Source organism: Urtica dioica, chromosome 3, assembly GCF_054948205.1.
Source record: "Urtica dioica subsp. dioica isolate 48M chromosome 3, U.dioica_male_clone48M_v1_H2, whole genome shotgun sequence".
NCBI classification, from domain to species: Eukaryota; Viridiplantae; Streptophyta; class Magnoliopsida; order Rosales; family Urticaceae; genus Urtica; species Urtica dioica.
The window spans coordinates 7,111,832-7,133,601 of record NC_142758.1 but is presented as its reverse complement, the minus strand read 5'-3'; the positions used below and the strand labels follow the sequence as shown (position 1 = coordinate 7,133,601).

Here is a 21,770-nt window from a genome sequence, read left to right as displayed (position 1 = left end):
ACTGTCTAAACTTACTGAAAATTAAGTCGAGTTGAGTTTTTCACGAGTGGGAGTTGGAGATTCTTGAAGGGAGACGATAGAGAAAAGAAGTGTGGGAAAAATGAATATGAATTTGAATATTGAAAATGAATAAATGTTTACAAATATTTAAATAGTGAAAGTAACTTAAGGCAATTTCAAGCCTAACACTAAGTTTTGTGTTGAAATCACAATATATTTTTGTGTTTTTAGCACCAATTTTTTTCAACTCCAATCACAACACTAAATTTTACATTAAAAGTACTATTCTTGATTACTATATTATTAAAATCAATAAAATAATACAATAAAATTGGTTAAGTAGTGGAATTGGTAATCAACTAAAACTAAAATAATACAACACTTTTTTTTTCCTTTGCCGTCTGTGATACAGTAACGCACTAATTTGGCGTGATATTGTACACGCACTAAAATATAGTGTTATATTTGTTATATTTAATCAAGACTTGGTATGTTGCTTTACTTAATTATTGCGTTTTGACCGTTTATTATTATGTTGTGGGTAGTCAAATAACGTTGGAGTATTTGTAGGATCGTAGACTTGGTGATAAGTAGATGAGTAATTATAGGATCTGAGCTTATTACGTTTTGTTATAAAAGGCACACCAAGTGTTTGTGTAATTGCCCAACTCAGGAAGAAAAAAAAACTTTGCCAGACTTGTCTTTTATTTCTTAGCAAAGTTCTCTTTCTCTATTTCTGTTTTTGGTGATTCAGGGGCTAAAACCAACACGTGGTATCAGAGCCAAATATGCCGAAACAGATGCCATCACCGAGCCGGTTCGTCGGAGGAGATGTGACGGCGGAGAAGAGCGGGAAGGAGGGCAGTGTAACGATGCACTACCCGCTGCTCACACGGAGCAACTACGCCGCGTGGTCGATGAAGATGCGGGTCAATTTGCAGGCTCAAGGGGTGTGGGAAGCCATCGAGTCCGACGACGTTGACGCCCGCAAGGATAGAATGACTCTCGCAGCCATCTATCAAGGAGTCTCGGAGGACGTTCTCTTAACGCTGGCTGAAAAGGACTCGGCTAAGGAGAAGTGGGAAATGCTCAAGACGGTGCATATGGGAGCAGAGCGTGTCAAGGAAGCGAAGGCACAATCCTTGAAGACAGAGTTTGAGTTGCTCCGTATGAAAGATGGTGAGTCGGTGGACGACTTCGCCATGAAGCTGACAACGATAGTCAATGGCATCCGAGCGTTGGGCGACAAGGTCGAGGAGGCCAGCGTCGTCAAGAAGTTCCTTCGAGCTGTCCCGCCAAGACATTTGCAGATCGTAACATTGATCGAGCAATTCGGCGATTTCAAGACCATGACCGTGGAGGAAGTAGTTGGCCGCCTCGAAGCCCATGAGGAGAGACTTCGGGGCTACGGCAATAAGGAGGATGATCACTTGCTGCTCACACACTCGGAGTGGGTGGCGCGACAGAAGAAGAGCAACAGCGGTGAGTCCTCTTCGAGCCCCAAGAACAGAGTTCGAAACAGCAACGACGGTCGTGGTGGTGACAACTCACGTGGACGAGGCCGCATACGTGGCAAAGGAGGGAAAGACAACAGCAACTCGGCACGCCAAGCAAGGGAAGCAGGTCGAGGCTCCGGCGGCAACCGCGACAAGAGCAAAGTAAAGTGCTACAACTACAACATTTACGGATACTACGCAGCAGAGTGCCGTAAACCCCGTCGGGATCGAGAGGAGGAGGCCAACCTCACTTGCGCTCAAGATGATGAGTCGGCGCTTCTCTTATCAGCGTGTGCGACGGAGACACGGAACATGATCTTGCTGAACGAAGAGAAAGTTGTTCCGCAGCTGCGCAGTGTCGAATCAAGCCACGTCGAGTCAAATGTTTGGTATCTTGACAATGGTGCCAACAATCACATGACCGGTGTGCGATCCAAGTTCAAGGATCTGGACGAGAGCATCCAAGGGAGCGTAAAATTTGGCGATGGGTCTACCGTACAGATCAAGGGAAAAGGATCAATCCTTCTAAAGTGCAAGAATGGCGAGCAGCGGGTGTTATCTGAGGTATACTTTATCCCAAGTTTGTGTAGTAATATTATCAGCCTCGGTCAGCTATCGGAAGACGGCAACCGAATCGTTTTGTAGGGCAATTTTCTGTGGATACACCACAGATTGGGAAAGCTACTCATGAAGGTGAAGAGGTCACTGAATCGCCTATACAAGGTGCTGCTCAAGACATGCCAGCCGGTGTGCCTCGCTGTAAGCATCGCTGACCTGGCTTGGCTTTGGCATGCACGACTCGGCCACGTAAATTTCCAGGCATTCAAGGAGATGAGTGAGAAGTGCATGGTGGAAGGATCACCGAAAATAGTCCACCCAACACAACTATGTGAAGGCTGTCTAGTCTCCAAACAAGCTCGGGCTCCATTTCCAAGTCACACCACATTCCGGGCAGATCAATCGCTACAGCTAGTTCACGCTGACTTGTGCGGCCCCATAACCCCACAAACATGTGCCGGAAATAGGTACTTTCTCCTTATTGTTGATGATCACAGTAGAATGATGTGGGTGTACATGTTGAAGCAAAAGGACGATGCCTTCGGTGCCTTCAAGAAGTTCAAGGCCTCGGTTGAGAACCAAAGTGGGCATAAGGTGAAGACCTTGAGGACTGATCGTGGAGGCGAATTTATATCATGAGAATTCACCGAGTTTTGTGAGGCTGAAGGTATCAAGCGTCATCTCACGACACCATACACGCCTCAGCAAAACGGTGTCGTGGAACGAAGAAATCGCACTATGGTCACGATGGCGAGAAGCTTGCTGAAAAGTATGAATATGCCCAGAGAAATGTTGGGAGAGGCTGTACGGCATGTGGTGTACATACTTAACCGTGTGTCAACCAAATCACTCGCCAACACCACCCTGTTCGAGGCATGGAGCGGAAAGAAGCCACACTTGGAGCACTTGAGAGTGTTCGGTTGTGTAGGGCATATGAAGGTGCCAAGCGTGCAAACCAAGAAGCTTGACGATCGCAGTAAAGATGTGGTGTATCTCGGGGCAGATGAAGGATGCAAAGCTCACCGACTCTACAACTCCCATGAAGGTAAAATATATGTTAGTAGAGATGTTGTATTCGAAGAAGAAAAGAAATGGGATTGGAGTAAGAGTGTCTCTATAGATGAGCAAACCACATGGTCATTTATAGTTGAAGAGGTCTCTGGAGAGCAAGGCACGAGAAGTGACACGACAGACTCGGATGGTATGGCGAGTGCTGCGACGAATGTGCCACAACAAGCAGCAACTCCACCAACACCAACATCATGGCAGGCAGCCGTTGCATCCTCGTCACCGACCCAATCGGCCACATCAAGGAGTATCTCGAGTTCGTCGACCGATGAGAGTTCAAGAAAATATCGTCCCCTCGTTGACATATATGCCGAGACGGAAGAAGTGCAGTGTTCGGACGAGCTGTACCTACTTGCAGCAGAGGAGCCAGTGTCATTCCATGAGGCGGTCAAGGAGAAAGAGTGGCAGGCAACAATGGAACATGAGCTCGACGCGATTGAGAAGAACAACACTTGGGAACTCACCGATCTCCCGCGTGGCCACAAGTCCATCGGGTTGAAGTGGGTCTACAAACTGAAAAAGGATCCCGATGGGAGAGTGATCAAGCACAAAGCCAGACTCGTCGCAAAGGGCTATGTGCAACAACAGGGCAGTGATTACGAAGAAGTATTTGCACCCGTAACGAGGCTCGAGACGGTCAAGTTGCTTTTATCTCTCGCAGCTTAACGCGGTTGGCCTGTGCACCATCTCAATGTCAAGTCTGCCTTTTTGAATGGTGATCTTGAAGAAGAGGTGTACGTCGCACAGCCGGAGGGCTTCGCCATAAAGAATCAAGAGAGAAAAGTGTACAAGTTATCTAAGGCGTTGTACGGGCTGCGCCAAGCACCAAGGGCTTGGAACATTCGGTTGGATAAAAGTCTGGTGAGCCTCGGGTTCGAGAAGTGCCTGTATGAACATGCAGTGTACAAGAGGTCCTGCGGAGTCGGAAAATTATTGGTTGGTGTCTACGTCGACGATCTGATTGTGACTGGCACAAGTGAAAATGAGGTGAACGACTTCAAACAACAAATGATGAGAGAGTTCGAAATGAGCGACCTCGGACTTCTCGCCTACTATCTCGGAGTTGAGGTGGAGCAAAAGGAAGGCACAATCACCTTGAAGCAAGTATCGTACGCCAAAAGAATTCTGCTACAGTCCGAAATGGAAGATTGCAATCCCACCAAGTATCCAATGGACTCGAAGCTCAAACTTGGAAAAGATGGTGAAGGCGAGCTGGTAGATGCGACAGAGTACAGGAAGATAATTGGCAGCCTGAGGTATTTAACTCACACTCGACCTGATTTGGCGTTTTCAGTGGGCATGGTGAGCATGTACATGGAGAAACCAATGAGTTCGCACTTCCAAGCTGTCAAACATATCTTAAGGTATGTGAAAGGATCTGTGGAGTTTGGCCTTCGCTACACTGGAGGGAGAGAATAAGTCATAACCGGGTACAGCGACAGCAACCTAGCTAAGGATGTGGACAACAGAAGAAGTACAAGTGGTTTAGCTTTCTACTTGGGTGGAAACCTGATCACTTGGTCGTCGCAGAAGCAAAAAAGTGTGGCGCTCTCCTCTTGCAAAGCTGAGTTTATGGCAGCAACTGCAGCAGCTTGCCAAGCAATATGGCTCAGAGGTCTGTTGAGCGATATAACAAGCAGCGAGCCGAAGCAAGTCGTTCTCTACGTCGACAACAAATCAGCCATAGCACTCGTGAAAAATCCGGTGTTCCACGGGAGAAGCAAGTGTTGTCAATGGTGCCCACAAGAAGAGTTGTAATCTTTATATTCTACATTTGATGTAATAAAGTCTCATGAAGACTCTTGCTTGTAATTGCTTATTCATTAATAAAAAGTTGAAACGTTCATTCAATCTTCCTTGTCTGAAGCTTTATGATAAAATATTAGTCTTTAGTCCATAAACAAACTTAACAACTTACGAAGAGACAAATGTAGATTTGCATGAACAAACTCTTCGTAGTTTTCTTAAAACGATATATTCGCAATCTAAGGGTCAAAGGACTATTGACCTCAGTACGATTGTTAGAAGAATCTATGATGTTTGGTTATGAGGCATTGAGAGTTGGAGACTCTATAGTTCTTCTAGGTATCTTCCGAAGGTACTGAATTGACCAGTGCACTTCTAGAGACAAGATAAGAACAAACCATTTAACCTCTTATGTCTCGAAGTCACTATGTATGAATTGCATCATGCTTACCTTAATCCTGAAATGAGACATGCCATTTCACAGCTTACGTATTCTCATTTGAGAAAGTCAGAGTTCGGACTCACTATGTGATTCCGAACAGGGCCTATTGGTGAAGTACTAAGTTGTGAGAATGTCATGAGTAACTTTGTGAAGTTCTCATAGATATGGAATTCATGTACAAGATTGCTGAAATGCAATGTATGTCACCTCATGCTTTGTTCCTTGGAGTGTGAATAAATGAACTGGCCAGTGTCCAAATTCAGTCCTGACTCTTTTGGATGAAACAATGTGACTTGTTAGCTCCTCGTCAATACATTGTTTCTAACTTATTCACAAGCGACAAAGGAGTTGAGGAAATAACAGCTAGAAGGGTAAAATGGTAATTTAGTAAATCCCGACTAGCTGATGACATTCATGAAGGGTAAACATAGATAATATTCAGTGGATCCACTCATCATAATTAGGTTGAATTCTTGAGTAGAAAATAAATTCATTTGAACCGAGAGATTTTCAGTGTCAACTCTTTAGTGGAGTCAGTTGGCATTAACCTAAACTTGGAAAAGGTTTGTGAACTTTTGAGTCCAAGTGTTTAGCTCAAGCTTTGTTCATTTGGGTCCATGAGGTCACTCTCACGAATCACATCGAGTAGGAATAGTTAAACTGGAAGCTAAGTCAAAACAAGAACGAAAATTGTCAAAAGGGTATTTTTGTCTTTTGAGACATAGGATGAAATGAATGTCAATAAATTTTTTGACAAGTTCATTTGATGACTTAATGTCACTCGGCCATGACTTGATCATTGGGCCTTGTGAATTAATTTCATTTCATAAGAATTTTATTGAAAATTCTTAATGGGCTTTTCTCATGTTGTCATGAACAAATGAAGAAGCTTCTAGAAGCTCCTTGTAGAGACCATTTGGGCGCCCAACATACCCATAGGAAGAGAGAATATTTTGTGCATAAATGTATCAAGATACTTGCCAAAAGAAAAAGAGGAAACAAATTTCCTATACTTGTATAGGGAATTTCGGCCAAGGCAACCAAGAGAGAACAAAAGAGGAAACTATTCCCTTGGGGATTTGCTTGAGGTGGGCGCCTATCTTGGATAGGAATGGGCAATAAAAGATTGCTCATTAAGGCTTGGAAAATAAGAGGAAACTACTTCTTTCCAAGGCCAACCCTTCTCCTATAAATAGGACCCTCATTCCTCTCATTCTATTCATTCCACATAAGTTAGAGATTGAGAGCCTCTCTCTCTAGAACTTGTGGTTGCCGCCCCTTCCTCTCTCTCTCTAGTTTATTTTCGATTTTCTGTTTTGGCACCTAGGTCCTCATTTGACCTAGTGTTTAGCTATGCGACTTCAAGACTCGTTCTTAAGTCGTAGTGTTTAAAAGTGCCCACTCACTGATTCCTTTTATTTCGAGTGATTTAGTGATAGAAACTATCGTGGTTGCTCGAGTTGCCGAGAAAAGAAAGAGAGACGTGCTGCGAGGGGAGACGAGCGTTGCAAACTTTCCAAAAGCTTCTTCAAAGTTCAAGCTTCAAGAAAGGTTAGTAAACTTCTTAGCTCATATTATTTTTTAATTACATGTACTTGCTCTTTGTCTAGGTTAGTAAAAAACCGTTTTTACTTGAAAAGAAAATTTTTAAAATTCCGCCGCTTTGCGAAGCGTTAAACTTTTTCTTAAGCCCTAGATCGTTTCCAACAGCAAGCATATCGACACTCGCTTCCACTTCATCCGTAAGTGTGTGGAGAAGGATCAGATCGTCGTTAAACACGTCCGCACTGAAGAGCAGAGAGCTGACATTCTAACAAGGCATTAGCAAGAGTCAAGTTCAGTGAAATGCGTGCACTGTTAGGTGTCAAAGAACTCAACAGTAATCAAGTCTAGATTAGGGGGGAATTTGTTATATTTAATCAAGACTTGGTATGTTGCTTTACTTAATTATTGCGTTTTGACCGTTTATTATGATGTTGTGGGTAGTCAAATAACGTTGGAGTATTTGTAGGATCGTAGACTTGGTGATAAGTAGATGAGTAATTATAGGATCCGAGCTTATTACGTTTTGTTATAAAAGGCACACCAAGTGTTTGTGTAATTGCCCAACTCCGGAAGAAATAAAAAAAAATGACAAATTTAGTCCCTCAACTATGTAGCTTTTAACGACTTGCACCCCGAACAAAAAAAACGGAGAAATCAATCCTCTGTGTGAGTCATTACTATGAATTTGGTCATTCTGTTAAAGTGGGCGTCAAAAATGCCGGAATTGGACCACGTGTATATCACGTGTTGGGCATGAAATGGTTAATTATTGTTTTGCCCTTCGTACTTATCAAATAAAATCCCCAAAACGAGTAAGTTAGGGTTGAAACGAATAAAATCCCAAATCGAGTTAGTGCTGAAACGAAGATGGCGATTTGAAGTTTCTTTTGTTTGTTTAGGGCTGAAGACGAAGATAGAATCCCAAGTAGAAGATGGAATCTAGTAACATATCAGCAAGAAAATCGCGCACACAAGTGAGCTACGTCGGCGAGTCGACAAGTGTGCGGCGACGAGCTCCGGAGTGTTGTTGCGGGCTTAGTGGGGTGGAACGCACGTCATGGACGATAGATAATCCGGGTCGAAGATTTTTTGGATGCCCTGAGTTTAAGGTACGTCTAATTTTTCAAATAAGAAGTTAAATTTCTTTAAAATAATCGGTTAAGAAAATCCTGGTTGTACCAGAACAAGGACATGCCAGGATGTGGATTTCATGAGTGGCTGGACCCCCCAATGTGCTCAAGATCTAAGGCGATAATACCTGGATTGTTGAAGAGGATTAATGCGTTTGATGGAACGATGTCGGAGTCGATCACTGAAGAAATTCGCGACACCGAACGCATGGCAATAAATGCGTCAACCGATTTGAAACATATAAAATTGATGCTATGTGTTGTATTAGTTATTGTTTTTGTACTGTTGGTCAGGTAGAAGATGGTGTGATTTACAATCATGGTTTTGTTGTGTGTTATTGTATTAGTTGTACTTTTGGTCGGGTAGAAGATGGTGTTGATTTACAAATTGTTGTAAACTCTTTTGTGAACCTTGATTGTGAACTAAATGAAGTAGTTTATTGGACTTGTGAAGTGTATTTGTGAAAGCAATGACAATGACAATTCTTACAAAATTGGACGTTGACACTTGAGACACCATAAATGAGAATATGGTCTTTGATTGTGTCTAAGTTTAGAATACATAATAGTTACATAATACACATTACCGTGCAAAGTACATACCGAAAATTCCAAAATGAGAATATGATCCTTGATTGTGTCTAAACATGGCTACAGGTGAACCGAGCAAAATACATATTACTGTGCAAAGCATCGAGTACATAATAGTTACAATGTATTAGCCTTTTTACAAAACAACCTTGTCCATAAGCAAAGCAGTAAACCAAAAGTGTTACAAAATGAAGACGTCAGACAGGCTTGATCTTAGTCCTTGATTGTGTCTAAGTGTTTCTGAATAAAACCCGGGGTTGCATCACGTCCTTCCTTGTGCTTTGAGTCCTAAATCTAGGGCTTCTCTGTACAAAACAAAATAAGTATATTATCTTCTACACTTCTATCTTCTAACTTGGCAGTAAATTAAGTGTACCAATTTATACCCTTAATGGCTGCATAGGCTGCGATGTTTGTGTATGCTGTGATGCTGGAGGTGGTTGTGTAGACTGTGCTCCTGGAGGTGGTTGTGTAGACTGTGCTCCTGGAGGTGGTTGTGTGTTTTGTGATGCTCGAGATGGTCTTCCATGCCTCTGTTTGACTCAACAAACGTGTACCATTCAGAATACATTACATGAAAATGTGTCATACATAATAAACTGAAATGAACCTTACCTGGTTTTCTTGCTCCCGTCTGAAACATGTTTTGATATTGTGCCCGTCTTGACCACACTTAGAGCACTTTGAGATGACATATTTCCTTGTCATTTATGTTGCTCGCCTAGGACACTACCAGAAATATGGGATACAACTACAGTTTTTTTTTAACTCCAGTTTAGCCTTTTAATGGAGTCTTTCAATACAGACTACGGTCACCTTTTTTTAGGCCTATATTAGACTCCAGTCGAATATAAAACTGTAGAGAATGGTCTATTTTTCTCTACAGCTAATATAAAAAAGTAGTGGTAATACTCAAAAAATTAAAAATGATCAAAATTTCACCATTTTTAAATGGAGGGAAATTTCCCACAAAATTTTGGCACATTTACACTACAGTCAAAGATAAAGAAGGAGTTGTAATACTTAAAATATAAAAAATTAACAAAATTTTAGTATTTGAGTATAAGTGGGAAATTTCCCGTAACAAAATTGGTTTCCCACCAATATGAAAATTAAGAAGAAATGACTAAGTATTCTTTCCCTCTCTCTCATCTTCGTATATCTCTCTCTCTCCTTCTCTAAAAAAAATGTTTCTCTCTCTCCATCTCTTCGTATACACTCACCTCCGATCTACAGAACTACAATCCTCACCTCCGACCTCCCCTCTCAAATACCTCATTCAGTCCTCCAAATCCTAACCAAGAAATATGAATCACAAACATTACATTCAGATGCTCTCTCTCATCTCGTATCTCTCTTTCACCCAGAGTCGCTGGCAACCATCGTCTCCTCTTCGGCGCGCCTTCGCCATCTTGTCGCTTGACCGGAGAAGGTGATGAAGATGATAATATTATTTCCTCTAATTTTTCGATTTTCTCCTAGAAAATCTAGGGTTTGATTTTCTGTTTCTCTTTTACTTTCGATTTCAAAGTTCCAGCGAGTGTTTCCGCCGAGAAGAAGGGGTGATTCGCGTGGTCAGGTGAGGATTCAAATATTTTTTTTTCCTAATTCTCTATGAAATTAGGGTTTTAAAACTCCGGAATTGGGGCTTTTGTTCCTCTGTTGTACTCCGTGGATTTCGTGTTAATTTGAGACTCGAATTGGCTTGTTTTTGGTACTAATTATGTTATTTCCAATTATCTTTATAAAATTTTGTTACTCAGTTGCTGTGATATTTATGGAAAGTCCTTTACGATGATGTGCACACTGAAGAGTCCAGTTTTGCTGAAGGTTCGGGAGGAGATCAGGTACTTAATTGTAATTCTTCTTCTACTTTAACGTAATTTTTGGTTTCTAGGGTGATTAGAGTTTTTACTTGAATCAGAATACAGAGAAGAGTATTTTGAGACTATTACTTCCCTCGTTCGGTCATGTAGAAGGTTCTTGCACGTGAAATATGGTCCGAGTTTAGGTCAGTTCTTTAAGGGCTTAATTTCCCTGTTTTGTGCATCTCCAAGAACTAGGTTATTGAATCTGAGTTCTCTTTGATTCAATAAAAGTATCTAGATCTATAAATTTACAGCAACGGGTTCTTAGCCTTTTGCATCTTTCTACCCATCTCTTACACACACACACACACACACACACACACACACACACACACACACACACACACACACACACACACACACACACACACACACATATGTAGGCTTTCTTGCAATACTTAGATAAGCATATTTTAAATTGTTACAGTAGTGATGATGGTTTGATTCAATTTTTTGGATAATATTTTTATGATGTGCGTGTGTGTGTTGCCTAACTCTGCGGGTGTGTGTTTATGTGATGTGCGTGTGTGTGTTGCCTAACTCTGCGGGTGTGTGTATTAGTTTTTTTTTTTTTTCAGACCCTTTGTCCCGCGATCGAGCCACTGTCCCGCGATCGAGCCACTGTCCCTGCTACCAAGCGCAAGGAAGCTGCTCAGAAGTCTGGTTTGGTCATGCAATGAGAAAGTCTGGTCAGTTAAGGACGCCGTTCAAAGGACAGATCAGTTGTTTGTGGTAATTTTCAACATGGTTATTACTTTTTATTATTGGTGGTGGCAATCTGTTGTGGTAAAATAGGACAGATCAGTTGTAGTAAAACAGGGATGAGCATCTTAGACCTTAATCTGTCCGAGAATAAGCAGCGGGGTAAAGTGGCTATTTGGCCTCATAATGTTCTTTTGCGAGGTGACAGATCTGACTCACAAGAATTCAACCTGGTTTAGAGCAGCAGGTTCTTATTCTAAGGTTATTATTTTTACTTAGTTCATTGCACATTTTCATCTGTCTGATGTCGGAAAAATAATTCAATTATTCGTAGTTAAACTTTACTTGTTCTCCAATTTAATAGCGCTTGCTATACAATTCAGTTGTTTCTTTGGAAAAGTTGTTGGTATAACTTGATGATATAATTCTCGTAGCTAGTATATCTGATACGTGGATCAGGTCGCCCAGATTTTGCAGTACCACTCGGGCCTTGGCGCACCCCTCCTAAAAAAAAATTATTTTCGTAGCTAGTTCTCAACCGATGAGAGCAACTATGCTGTGCGCATGGTATATCTCATGTTTTGCGTTTCAAAGTTGGTCTATTTACTTTCTTCTCTGTATTTCTTCTGCAATGGAGTGGTCATAGCTGAAGGAATTCTGAGTGATAACCATGTCTTTCATAATGGTATGTCTTGAAACTTTTACAATTTTATCATGTGTGGATGAATTAATGCACGTTTTTTTAGTGATGTGGTACTGTTATGTTGAAACTGGACATTGTCAAATGTATTTTTAATAATGAATGATTTATTTTGACTCTGTACTCTATATATTATGTTATTGTTAAGAAGACTAAACGGTATTTTTATTTATTATAAATATTCTATCCTTTGTAAATGAGGTCATTCAGTTTCTTTTGTTAATCTTGTTTGTTGAAAAGGACATTGTAGAATGTATCATCTGTCAACAACTCAGGTGTTTAATACTTTATGTAACTGATTAAAAAGAAAGAAGAATGATATAATTATTTTTTCTTCCCAAAGAATTTCGTCTGATCGTTATGCACTTGAAATTGGGTTTATTTTTAGAAGAATAAATCTATGATGTCAAGTGAAACATCAATGTAATTAGGGATTCAGGTTTGAAGAACACCCTATTTTTGTTGTTGTTTATCATATCCATGTACCTTTAAGGGGATATGATCTTGTCCATAATGTTGGGGCATTTTTTGGGTTCCCTGTGTAAATAGGTCTATGCCGATAGTAGTGGCTGATGTTTCGTTTGTGGTTTGTTTTCTGGGGTTCGCGTGCTGGATTGACGTTGGATCCTAAGGATAGGCATCTATCAACTCATCTTTATGTGTAAATCAGGCTGTTGCCTCTTAATATAATAAAGTTATTGTTTCAAAAAAAGAAAAAAGAAAAGTGTAACATCCATTTTTTGTCTGTCTTTAAAATTATTCAAGTATCTTTCAAATAGTATCCATCTGTATAGATACAATGATAAAAACACTCGTATTTTTATTGTTTCAGGAGCTTCATGGACCTACTTAGTCCTTCTCTACGTTTATGTGCAAGTGACTCGAGTAATTGTTGTTGGAGTTTCATTCCCATTTCTGAAATACTTTGGCTATGGCTTGGACTGGAAAGAGGCTCTTGTTCTCATATGGTCAGGTTTGAGAGGGGCTGTTGCATTAGCGCTTTCCTTATCTGTCAAGGCAAGATATTTTGTATAACCTCACTTCTGTTGTCTTAATTTATCAACTGCCTACTAATAAGGAGATTTTTATTTTTTTTCTTCAGCGTACAAGCGACAACTTGAACTCTCCACACCTAAGTTCTGAAACTGGAACAACGGTATGTCTGTTTTAAAATATCTCTTGGTCATACATTTGAGAGTTTTACAATAAAGATCAGTCCTTAATCAATAAGAGCTGCTAATTTTGGTGATGTTCAATGGGATGGGAAATCTAAATATGGCTGATTGTGTTTTGCGAAATTCCAATAGTGATACGCTAATTAAAGACCCAAAAGAAGTAATCTACTAATCTTGTATTGCAAGTCTGTTAAATCAATGTCATTTGGTACTGGATTTTGTGAAGGCTTGTTTTGGTTTCTTTGTTTTGGGTCTTGTGTTTGTGTGAAGGTCTAGGCTCCGCAATGAGGTTGTTGCGCGGCATAGGCGGGCTCCACAGAGCTCACAACGATTCTGGAAAGCGGAGGCGCTGTGAGAAACGGCGGAGGCTCTGAGCAACGTGGTGGCATTGGCTTGGAAGGTTCGGGCCCCGGATCGGTACAAGTTATGCTTTGTCCCCCCCTCTGCCGGTAAATGACTTGGTCTTTGTTTGAATGATAGCTCTGCAAGTCCTACTTGAAAATATAAGAGTATAACTGTTATGATTGGTCATGCTTATTATGGAGTTCACTTTCCAGTACTAATTTTGGGTGTATTTCTTATATTCCAAAAACTTGTAATGCCATATTTATGTAAATGATATTTATTATTGATTGAATGAAATATGAGATTTTTGGATATTATTATTATGTGTTTTATTGGATATTTATATATTATAAATGTATTTAAATATATATTTTTATTAAAAAAAATGCTCTACAGAAATAAGATGTAGTCTATATTGTAAAAATATAATTTCATAAATATAAACTACAGCTAAACAATGTAGTCTTCAACAGAAAAGAATAGAGTTATAGGCAAAGAGATAAGACTCCAGTGCAATAGATGCCACAAAAACGCCGTAGTCTGTCCAACTCAATTAATTATAACTACTCTTTAAAGCTGTAGTGTTTATTGACTCAAAATTTGAACAACTACATTATAAAAATGTAGTCTTCAACAGAAAACACTGGAGTCATAGACAAAAAGATAAGACTCGAGTCAATAGATGCCACAAAAACGTCGTAGTCTGTCTAATTGACTCAATTAAGACTACTTGTTAAAACTGTAGTTTTTTTTTTATCGTATGTAATTGAGTTCTATATAACTACAGCATAACGTTGTAGTAATTATAGATGCCACTAGTAAGACTACATCTAAACAATGTAGTTATATATTTTAACTACATTCTTATAAAACAGATACACTACGGCCAAACACTGTAGTCATAATCAAAGAGATAAGACTCCAGTGCAATAGATGACAGTCAGTAAACTGTAGTGGATTTAAAATGACTACAGCTTTCGGCAGTAGTTAGAGGCCAAATTTCTGGTAGTGGGAACAATTTCATCATGTTGGAGTCGTCTGAGCTTCTTTGGACGTCCAGGTTTGACTCTGTCTGGTGGCATGGACATAGGTGCCAAACCAGTTCGTGGCCATTGTTCTAACGGGTTAATTGGAATAATCTTGTGAGCGTACGTGTTCTGGTTAGCTGGCTTCTTGTACCAATCAGACACATAACTCACCGGGTCGGCCTTATTGAACCAAATGCAACTAATTGCATGAGAACATGGTATGCCTATACATAATTTAAACTAAAAAAGATTACTTGAAAGCTATATAATGTATTGTACAAACAGAGTTTATCAAAGCTAAAAGATTACCTGAAAGATCCCATCTATGGCAAGAGCATGTCTACCTTGTCAAATTGACCGCGTACTGCGATCCATACATGTTGGAGACTTGGAAATCAGCGTCACCGGCCCACGTAGGTATATTTTGTGCACTTAGCACTTTGTTCACTTCCAGGATCTTGTAAATGCGTGGTCCTATATCAGCTTTCCATTTATCTGCAGCCAGTCTTTGTTTGGTGAATCTCTGAAGGAGATACATCCGTATGCGCTCCAACATGGACAAGATCGGTTTCTGTCTTGCCATTAGCATTGCCCTAGTACCATTGAAGCTTTCGCAGAGATTATTCAGAAGAATCTCACACTTTGGTCCCGTCCTAAAATTACACCTTGCCCAATGTTGAGGACGTTTTCAATTAGCCATTTATAAGCGTCTTCGTCTTCAGCCTTGATAAGCTCTAGTTCTGCCTCACACCGAGGTCTTGAGAACGCCATAGCCGCGGCCATCATTTTAGTCTTCAAAAATTGGCCTTTAAAAACCTGTTACATTTCAGCGACATTACTTAATCATTCCACTGACATTGTAGAAGACATGAGTTTACTTACCTTGGTGAAATTTTGTTGAAGATGGCGTGCGCAATGCCGGTGTTCACCTTGAACTGAACCCTCATCCCAGATATCATTCAAAGCCTCTTGCAAACCCTTTTATTTATCGGAGATGAAGGTCCAATGGTGTTCGTTGTTGATTTTCAGATCTTCCTTCAAGAACTTGAAAAACCAATTCCAGGATGACTTTCCTTCTGACTCGACCACAACATAGGCAATAGGGAACATAGAATTGTTAGCATCTATCCCTATTGCCGAAAGTAACTGCCCAGTATGGTGACCTTTGATATGGCAACCATCAACACCAATCACTGGTCGGCAGTGTGCAAACCCTTGTTTGCAAGCCTCAAAACAGATGTATATCCTCTTAAAAACTAGTTTACCTTCGGGGCCTGCTTCTGTTTCTATTTCAATTGTTGAACCCGGGTTTGACCGCTTCAGTTCCGCTGCGTAGTCCCATAGAGCCGCGTACTGCTCTTTGTTAGACCCTTCAATAGCCTTAGTAGTAATCCTTTTTGCCCTGTATGCTTTCACGACATTACACTCTAGGACATAGTCCTTTAGTACACGATTCATGAAATCCGGTGCTGACCAAGATTCTTGGTCTTTGAATGATTGCATATAAGTCTTGGCCAGCCATGCCGATGTAGCAAATCTGTTGCAATTCACTCTGGGACAAGAGTGGACATGATTGTACGTCTTGATAATGAATACACCACTGGTTCCCAAAGTAGACGCGTAACAAACCCACGAGCATGCTTTATCCTTACACTCGGCCCTTACACGTGTCTTGTCATTTTTCGTAATAGATGTCTTTGCCTTCTCGAATAGCGTATTCTCTTATTACGTCTTTAAAAGCTTTAGAACTAGGGAAAGATAACCCTAATTTAAAGCTCAAAAGTCTCATATCCGTGTCTGGTCTAAACTCTTGAAACCGGGGAAGCTTTTTCTTTGGGTTTCTCTTGTTCCTATACTTTTCATCTTCAGCTTCAATTTCATCGTCTGTTTCAGTGTCATAACCTCCAACGTCTTGGTCGATGTCGTAGTCACCATCACTGTCATCTTCAGAATCATTGTCACTGAGAATACGCTTGCCCTTATCACGAAGCACTACAAGCGCATCTTCAACACCTGGCATGTCCACGTCGATTTCCTCGTCACTCAACTCGAACCCAAAATCTTCCTCAGTTGGTTGACTTTGGTACGCTGCCCATGTATCAGAATCCATGTCTGACATGTTATGCTCATCATCATGTTGATCGAGCTCAATAGGCTGTTCTTGCTCACTAGGCTTCCCAAGCTGTTCTTGCTCACTCGGCCCTTCATGTTGTTCTTGCTCACTCGGCTCTTCATGTTGTTCTTGCTCACTAGGTTTCCCATGCTCACTCGGCTCTTCATGTTGTTCTTGCTCACTAGGTTTCCCATGCTCACTAGGCTCTTCACACTGATGTAGCTCACTCGGCTCTCCATCTCGTTGTTGCTCACTAGGCTCATCACTAGGCTCTTCAAGTTGCTGTTGCTCACTATGCTCATCACTAGGCTCTCCACGATGATGTTGCTCACTGCCAACTGGATACTCATCTTGTGCACCATCAACAAGAACGATGCGCTCATTGCTATAATATTCTCTACTTCTCGGACAACCAAGCGGATGATTACAGAAGACATCTACCTCCCACTTTGTCTTCAGAATCTCAGCAATGTCGTCAATCAAATCCTTGTCACTTTCATATGACAGCTTCATCGAGCCAGTACCCGATTTCAAGAAGTAGCTAGCACCACTTGTATAACCCAACTGCTTGGTCAACAACTTGTTTAGCACCACAATAGACATCTTGTCGACGTCCACAAACTGAAAATGGCTAACAGTACCGCCAACGTATTTGACTCTGTCACCATCAAAATCCAAACATCCACCATGGTGCATATTGATTTTGAAAGAGTTAAGCAACTCCTCTTGAAAAATCAAAACGAATATACACCAAAAAAACATATTAAATACAGTCACAACCACCGACCTAAACACATTAATAAACATCGAGACCCCACACATTAATAAACATCGACACAAAAAAAAAACGACGGGACCACAAAACCCATTAACAAACACCACCCTCGACAAAAACAAAACTCAGTGGTCCCAAGTCCAACCCATTCACTCTTCTATTCTTTCTTTTGTTCGACAAAAACAAAACGCAGTGGTCCCAAGTCCAACCCATTCACTCTTCTATTCTTTCTTTTGTTCGACAAAAACAAAACGCAGTGGTCACAAGTCCAACCCATTCATTCTTTATTCTTTCTTTTGTTCGACAAAAACAAAATATTGAAAACTCACCATATCCCCCAGTTTGCATCGGTGTTTGATTACTTTTGGAAGCAGATTTCTTTTTCGCCATCGATTTCCTCGCTCCCACGGACTGAACTGATCTACGCGGCGCCTTCTTTGCCGGAGATTTTCCCTTCGTTTTCGCCATTATGAAATTAGGGGTTTTTTTCCGGGAATTTAAACTTTGTTTTCCTTTCTATTAGTTTAGAATTTTATCAGAGCATTTCATTCAAGATTATCAAATTGCCAAATTACCCATTTCATGCCCAACACGTGATATACACGTGGTCCAATTCCGGCATTTTTGACGCCCACTTTAACAGAAGGACCAAATTCATAGTAATGACTCACACGGAGGATTGATTTCTCCGTTTTTTTTGTTCGGGGTGCAAGCGTTAAAAGCTACATAGTTGAGGGACTAAATATGTCATTTATTTAAAAAAATATATATATATTTCCCAGACTTGTCTTTTATTTCTCAGCAAAGTTCTCTTTCTCTATTTCTGTTTTTGGTGTTTTTGATTCAGGGGCTAAAACCAACAATATTTACAGTGTGGTTGGAGAAAAATTGCCTAAAATAAAGCTGCATTCCGGTAGGTGACTCAGTCAACACAACCTTAGCCTTCTATGGAGCTGAGTTTCGAGTGATGAATCTGAAGGCAAAGTTTCGGTTCTGCACTAAGAAGACGGAGTGAATAAGTCTAGTACTATAAAAAGGCAATAAAATAATGAATTAGAAGAGGTCCCAGAAAAAGATATCAGGAGAGTTGTCTTTTGTACAGAGAGAATTACGTTTTGAGAGTTAATGAGGATTAGGGGAATATTTTCTCTTGATAAATCTCAGAATTTGGGCATTTCTTGTATTGAGGAGAGACTCGAGTGTGAAATATTTCTTCTGATTTAGTGCATATCCGAGGGTACCGAAGGAGGAACTCGGCGGGGAGTAGGTCGTTCTCTTACCGAACATCGTAAACAATTTCTGTGTGGTCTTTTATTTTTAGCTGTCTTTGAGTGTTGTGTTGTTTTTCTGAGTGTTGTGGTAATTGAAAGTTAAGGAATTTGTCAACAATTACTGACATACACACGGATCTCAAAGGCGAGGTGTGGACAAGTTTAGGCTACTTGGGCAAGGTGACTGGCGACCGGCGGCTGTGGAAAAATGCAGGAACATGACGACACGACAGTGTGGTGGCTGTTCTTTGTTTAATAAAAAAAACGTGGTACGCCTTCTCTGTTTATTTGAATCTACGTAAAATTTATCGTCTTGTGCCTGATTCTACACATTGCTGCCTAATTGTTTCTTTGCCGTCATATTGGTCTCTAAACTTTTAATTTAGTTTATGCCTTGTATAAATCATGCTTTATTCTTATTGCCGTGTAGTTTAGAGAATGTCTGCATCTGAATAAAGCAGACTACTTCTGAGTCGGATGGGTCAATTTCTTTAGGTCCTGCAATTTTTATAAACAACCCATATTGCATCAATTAATCAACTCTTTTTTTTTTTTTTTTTTTGCTTTTGCTTTTGCTTCCGATTATTATCTAAATTCTGCAAGGCTTACGTACGTACTCCATGAACGTGACATAGTGGGTCAGAGATTATAGACAACGGCTGTGGAAATGTGTTGAATTATTTTCCAAACATAGCTTAGTTTGCATCACTTATTTCTTGTTGCACATAAGATACTAACAGAAAGAGAGATTATTTATTGGTGTTGAAAATAAAAGACTGGATACAGAAATATGTTACGTACTGAGAAACGAGAAAAGGAAGAAAAATAGTGATGTTCAAGCGTAGAGGTGTGGATCAGAGAGCCTTGGAGTGGGAATAGCGATTAAAGTGTGGCGTTTCTTGAGAACACTCCCAAACTTGTCGGAGAGATCGAGTGTAGAATCCGCAGGGAGTTTCCAATGAAACATGTGCAGGAATGAAGCCAAAACGTGAATGGTGAACCTCTCAGCCAGAGGCAGTCCGGGGCAGATTCTCCTGCCCGACCCAAACGGGATGTAGTTGAAATTGCTGGTAGAGTTGAAACGCATTTTCTCAGCATCCCCCGAGAGAAACCTTTCTGGCCTGAACTCACAAGGGCTTTCCCAGCTCCTTGGGTCTCTGTGGATCGCCCATGCATTCACAATGATCTTGGCGCCTTGAGGAATGTCGTACCCGGCCACGGTGGTGGATTTCCCGGGGAACCGGGGTAACAGGAAAGGTAGCGGTGGGTGTAGCCGGAGTATCTCTTTGATCACCGCGTTTAGATAAGTGAGTTTCGACAAGTGAGACTCTTCGACTATGTTGTTAAGCCCAACCACTCGTGTGAGTTCTTCGCAGACTTTCGCCATCGCTTCCGGGCAGTTGAGAAGCTCCGTCATCGACCATTCCACTGTTGTCGAAGTAGTGTCAGTTGCCCCGAACACGGTGTCCTATATTATATTTAAAAAATGTTAGAGACCAAAATAGCGCTATCATATAATTCATATATCAACGTACGGTGATCATCGCTTTGAGTTCATCGTCGCTGATTGGAATGGAGGACTGTTGCTGCTGGTTGAGATCCACTAGGAACTGCAAAAAGTCCTTCCTCGAGCTCGTATCAGTCTCTCTCGACGTCATATTCTTCTTTCTCTCCCGAATCGCTGCATCGAACATCTCCTCGAAAACCCGGTTGACCTTCCTTGTGTCCCTGGCGATGCCCTGGAGATCGAACCTTGCGAGCCAAGGGAAGAGGTCGGACAAATTGGGAGTGACTAACAGCCTCACCATCTCTTCCGCCGACTTTTTGAAGGCCGCAGCGTCCTCCACGGACGAGCTGCAGGACATTCTCAGCACTGCGTTCATGGCTGTCAGGAATGCCACATGTCCCATGTCCACCGCCTCCCCCGCCCGCCCATGTATCTCTTTCACGGACTTCCTCACCTCTTCGCGCCTGATATAAACAAGATTACTTATGTGCAAATTTTTTTGGGGCCTTGGACAAAAAGGCCCTCTCTAGTAATTGTCATATAAACTAATTAAAAAACTACATGTACGTAAATGCTAGAAATATATACGTGTATTTGGAGATATATATTTACGTAAAGTATACTAGCTTGTGGTAAAATTTCAGTTAAAAGTTAAAACTATAATAATTTTAGATATAGAAATATATTTTGAGAAACAATGATCCTTTGTTCGGGAGAGGGGATGGGAATTGGGGAATGACCCACTTGCCCTCTCCTTAGCCGGCCTTGGCTGACGAACATTAATACTCATGAAGATATATAAAGATGATGGAGAATTGAATGCCTGAGAGCGTAGAGAGTGTCGAGGATGGAGTTGTTGAGCATCTCTCGGACGAAGATCTTCCTGAGCTTCTTCCAGCCGGGGCCGTAGGAGGCCAACGCGATGTCGTTGCCGCCGTAGGACATGATGGTGCCGGCCACGGTGGAGTCGCGGTTGGCGAACACCGTGTCCTGCTCCCGCAGCACCTCCTCCGCCATCTCCGGCGATGATATCACCACGCACAGCTTGTTCCCCAGCCACATCTTCAATATCGGCCCATACCGCTCCGCCATGTCACCAAACTCGCGGTGCAGGTCCGGCCCAAGGAACGGCAGGTACCCCAGCAGTGGCACCCCACGCGGGCCCGGAGGGAGCCTCCCGGGCCGCTTCTTCCGGGCCCACAAGAGGGCGCCCAGGGCGAGGACCAGGCCGATGATGCTGACGTGGTCTACATGATTCGACCACATTGCGCTAACGGTGTTCATTGAAATCTCACTCACCATCGTCTCTATATTTAGAGTATGTATAAGAAATATGAGCAATATCTGGCACGGATTTTATACATGCCCTTTGTCAACTTATCGATTTTATCTCACCATCGTTCTTCTGGTCTTACTATATGTACCATCCAACGTTGATTTCTAAGGAGTACAATTCGTTGTGTGTTTGTCGTGCCAATTATGACTTATTAAATAAGAAAGTTGATTGTCAAATTTAAACACTTTCTTCTACCACTTGATATTTAAGTATTCGGTTGCAAGATCAATACGAACATATTATTATTTTATAAGAAAACATAAAGCCCTTCGCCTATATTTACCCTTATAAGTTCTTATAATCCTATGTATGTTGAAAACATATTTAGTCAACTATTACGAAATGTACGTATATGCTTGTGCGAGTTATAAAAA

At 41.2% G+C, this 21,770-nt stretch overlaps 1 protein-coding gene across 1 annotated transcript; it reads right to left on the bottom strand.

Moving 5' to 3' along the window:
- Window positions 1-19,388: 19,388 nt before the first annotated feature.
- On the bottom strand, window positions 19,389-21,362 carry LOC149402278 (cytochrome P450 93A3-like). The gene is made up of 3 exons (XM_089608301.1): window positions 20,884-21,362; window positions 20,089-20,524; window positions 19,389-20,021 (listed from the first exon to the last, which is right to left on the bottom strand). Exons 1-3 carry the CDS (start codon window positions 21,360-21,362, stop codon window positions 19,389-19,391), a joined length of 1,548 nt encoding a protein of 515 aa, XP_089464427.1.
- Window positions 21,363-21,770: the final 408 nt, after the last annotated feature.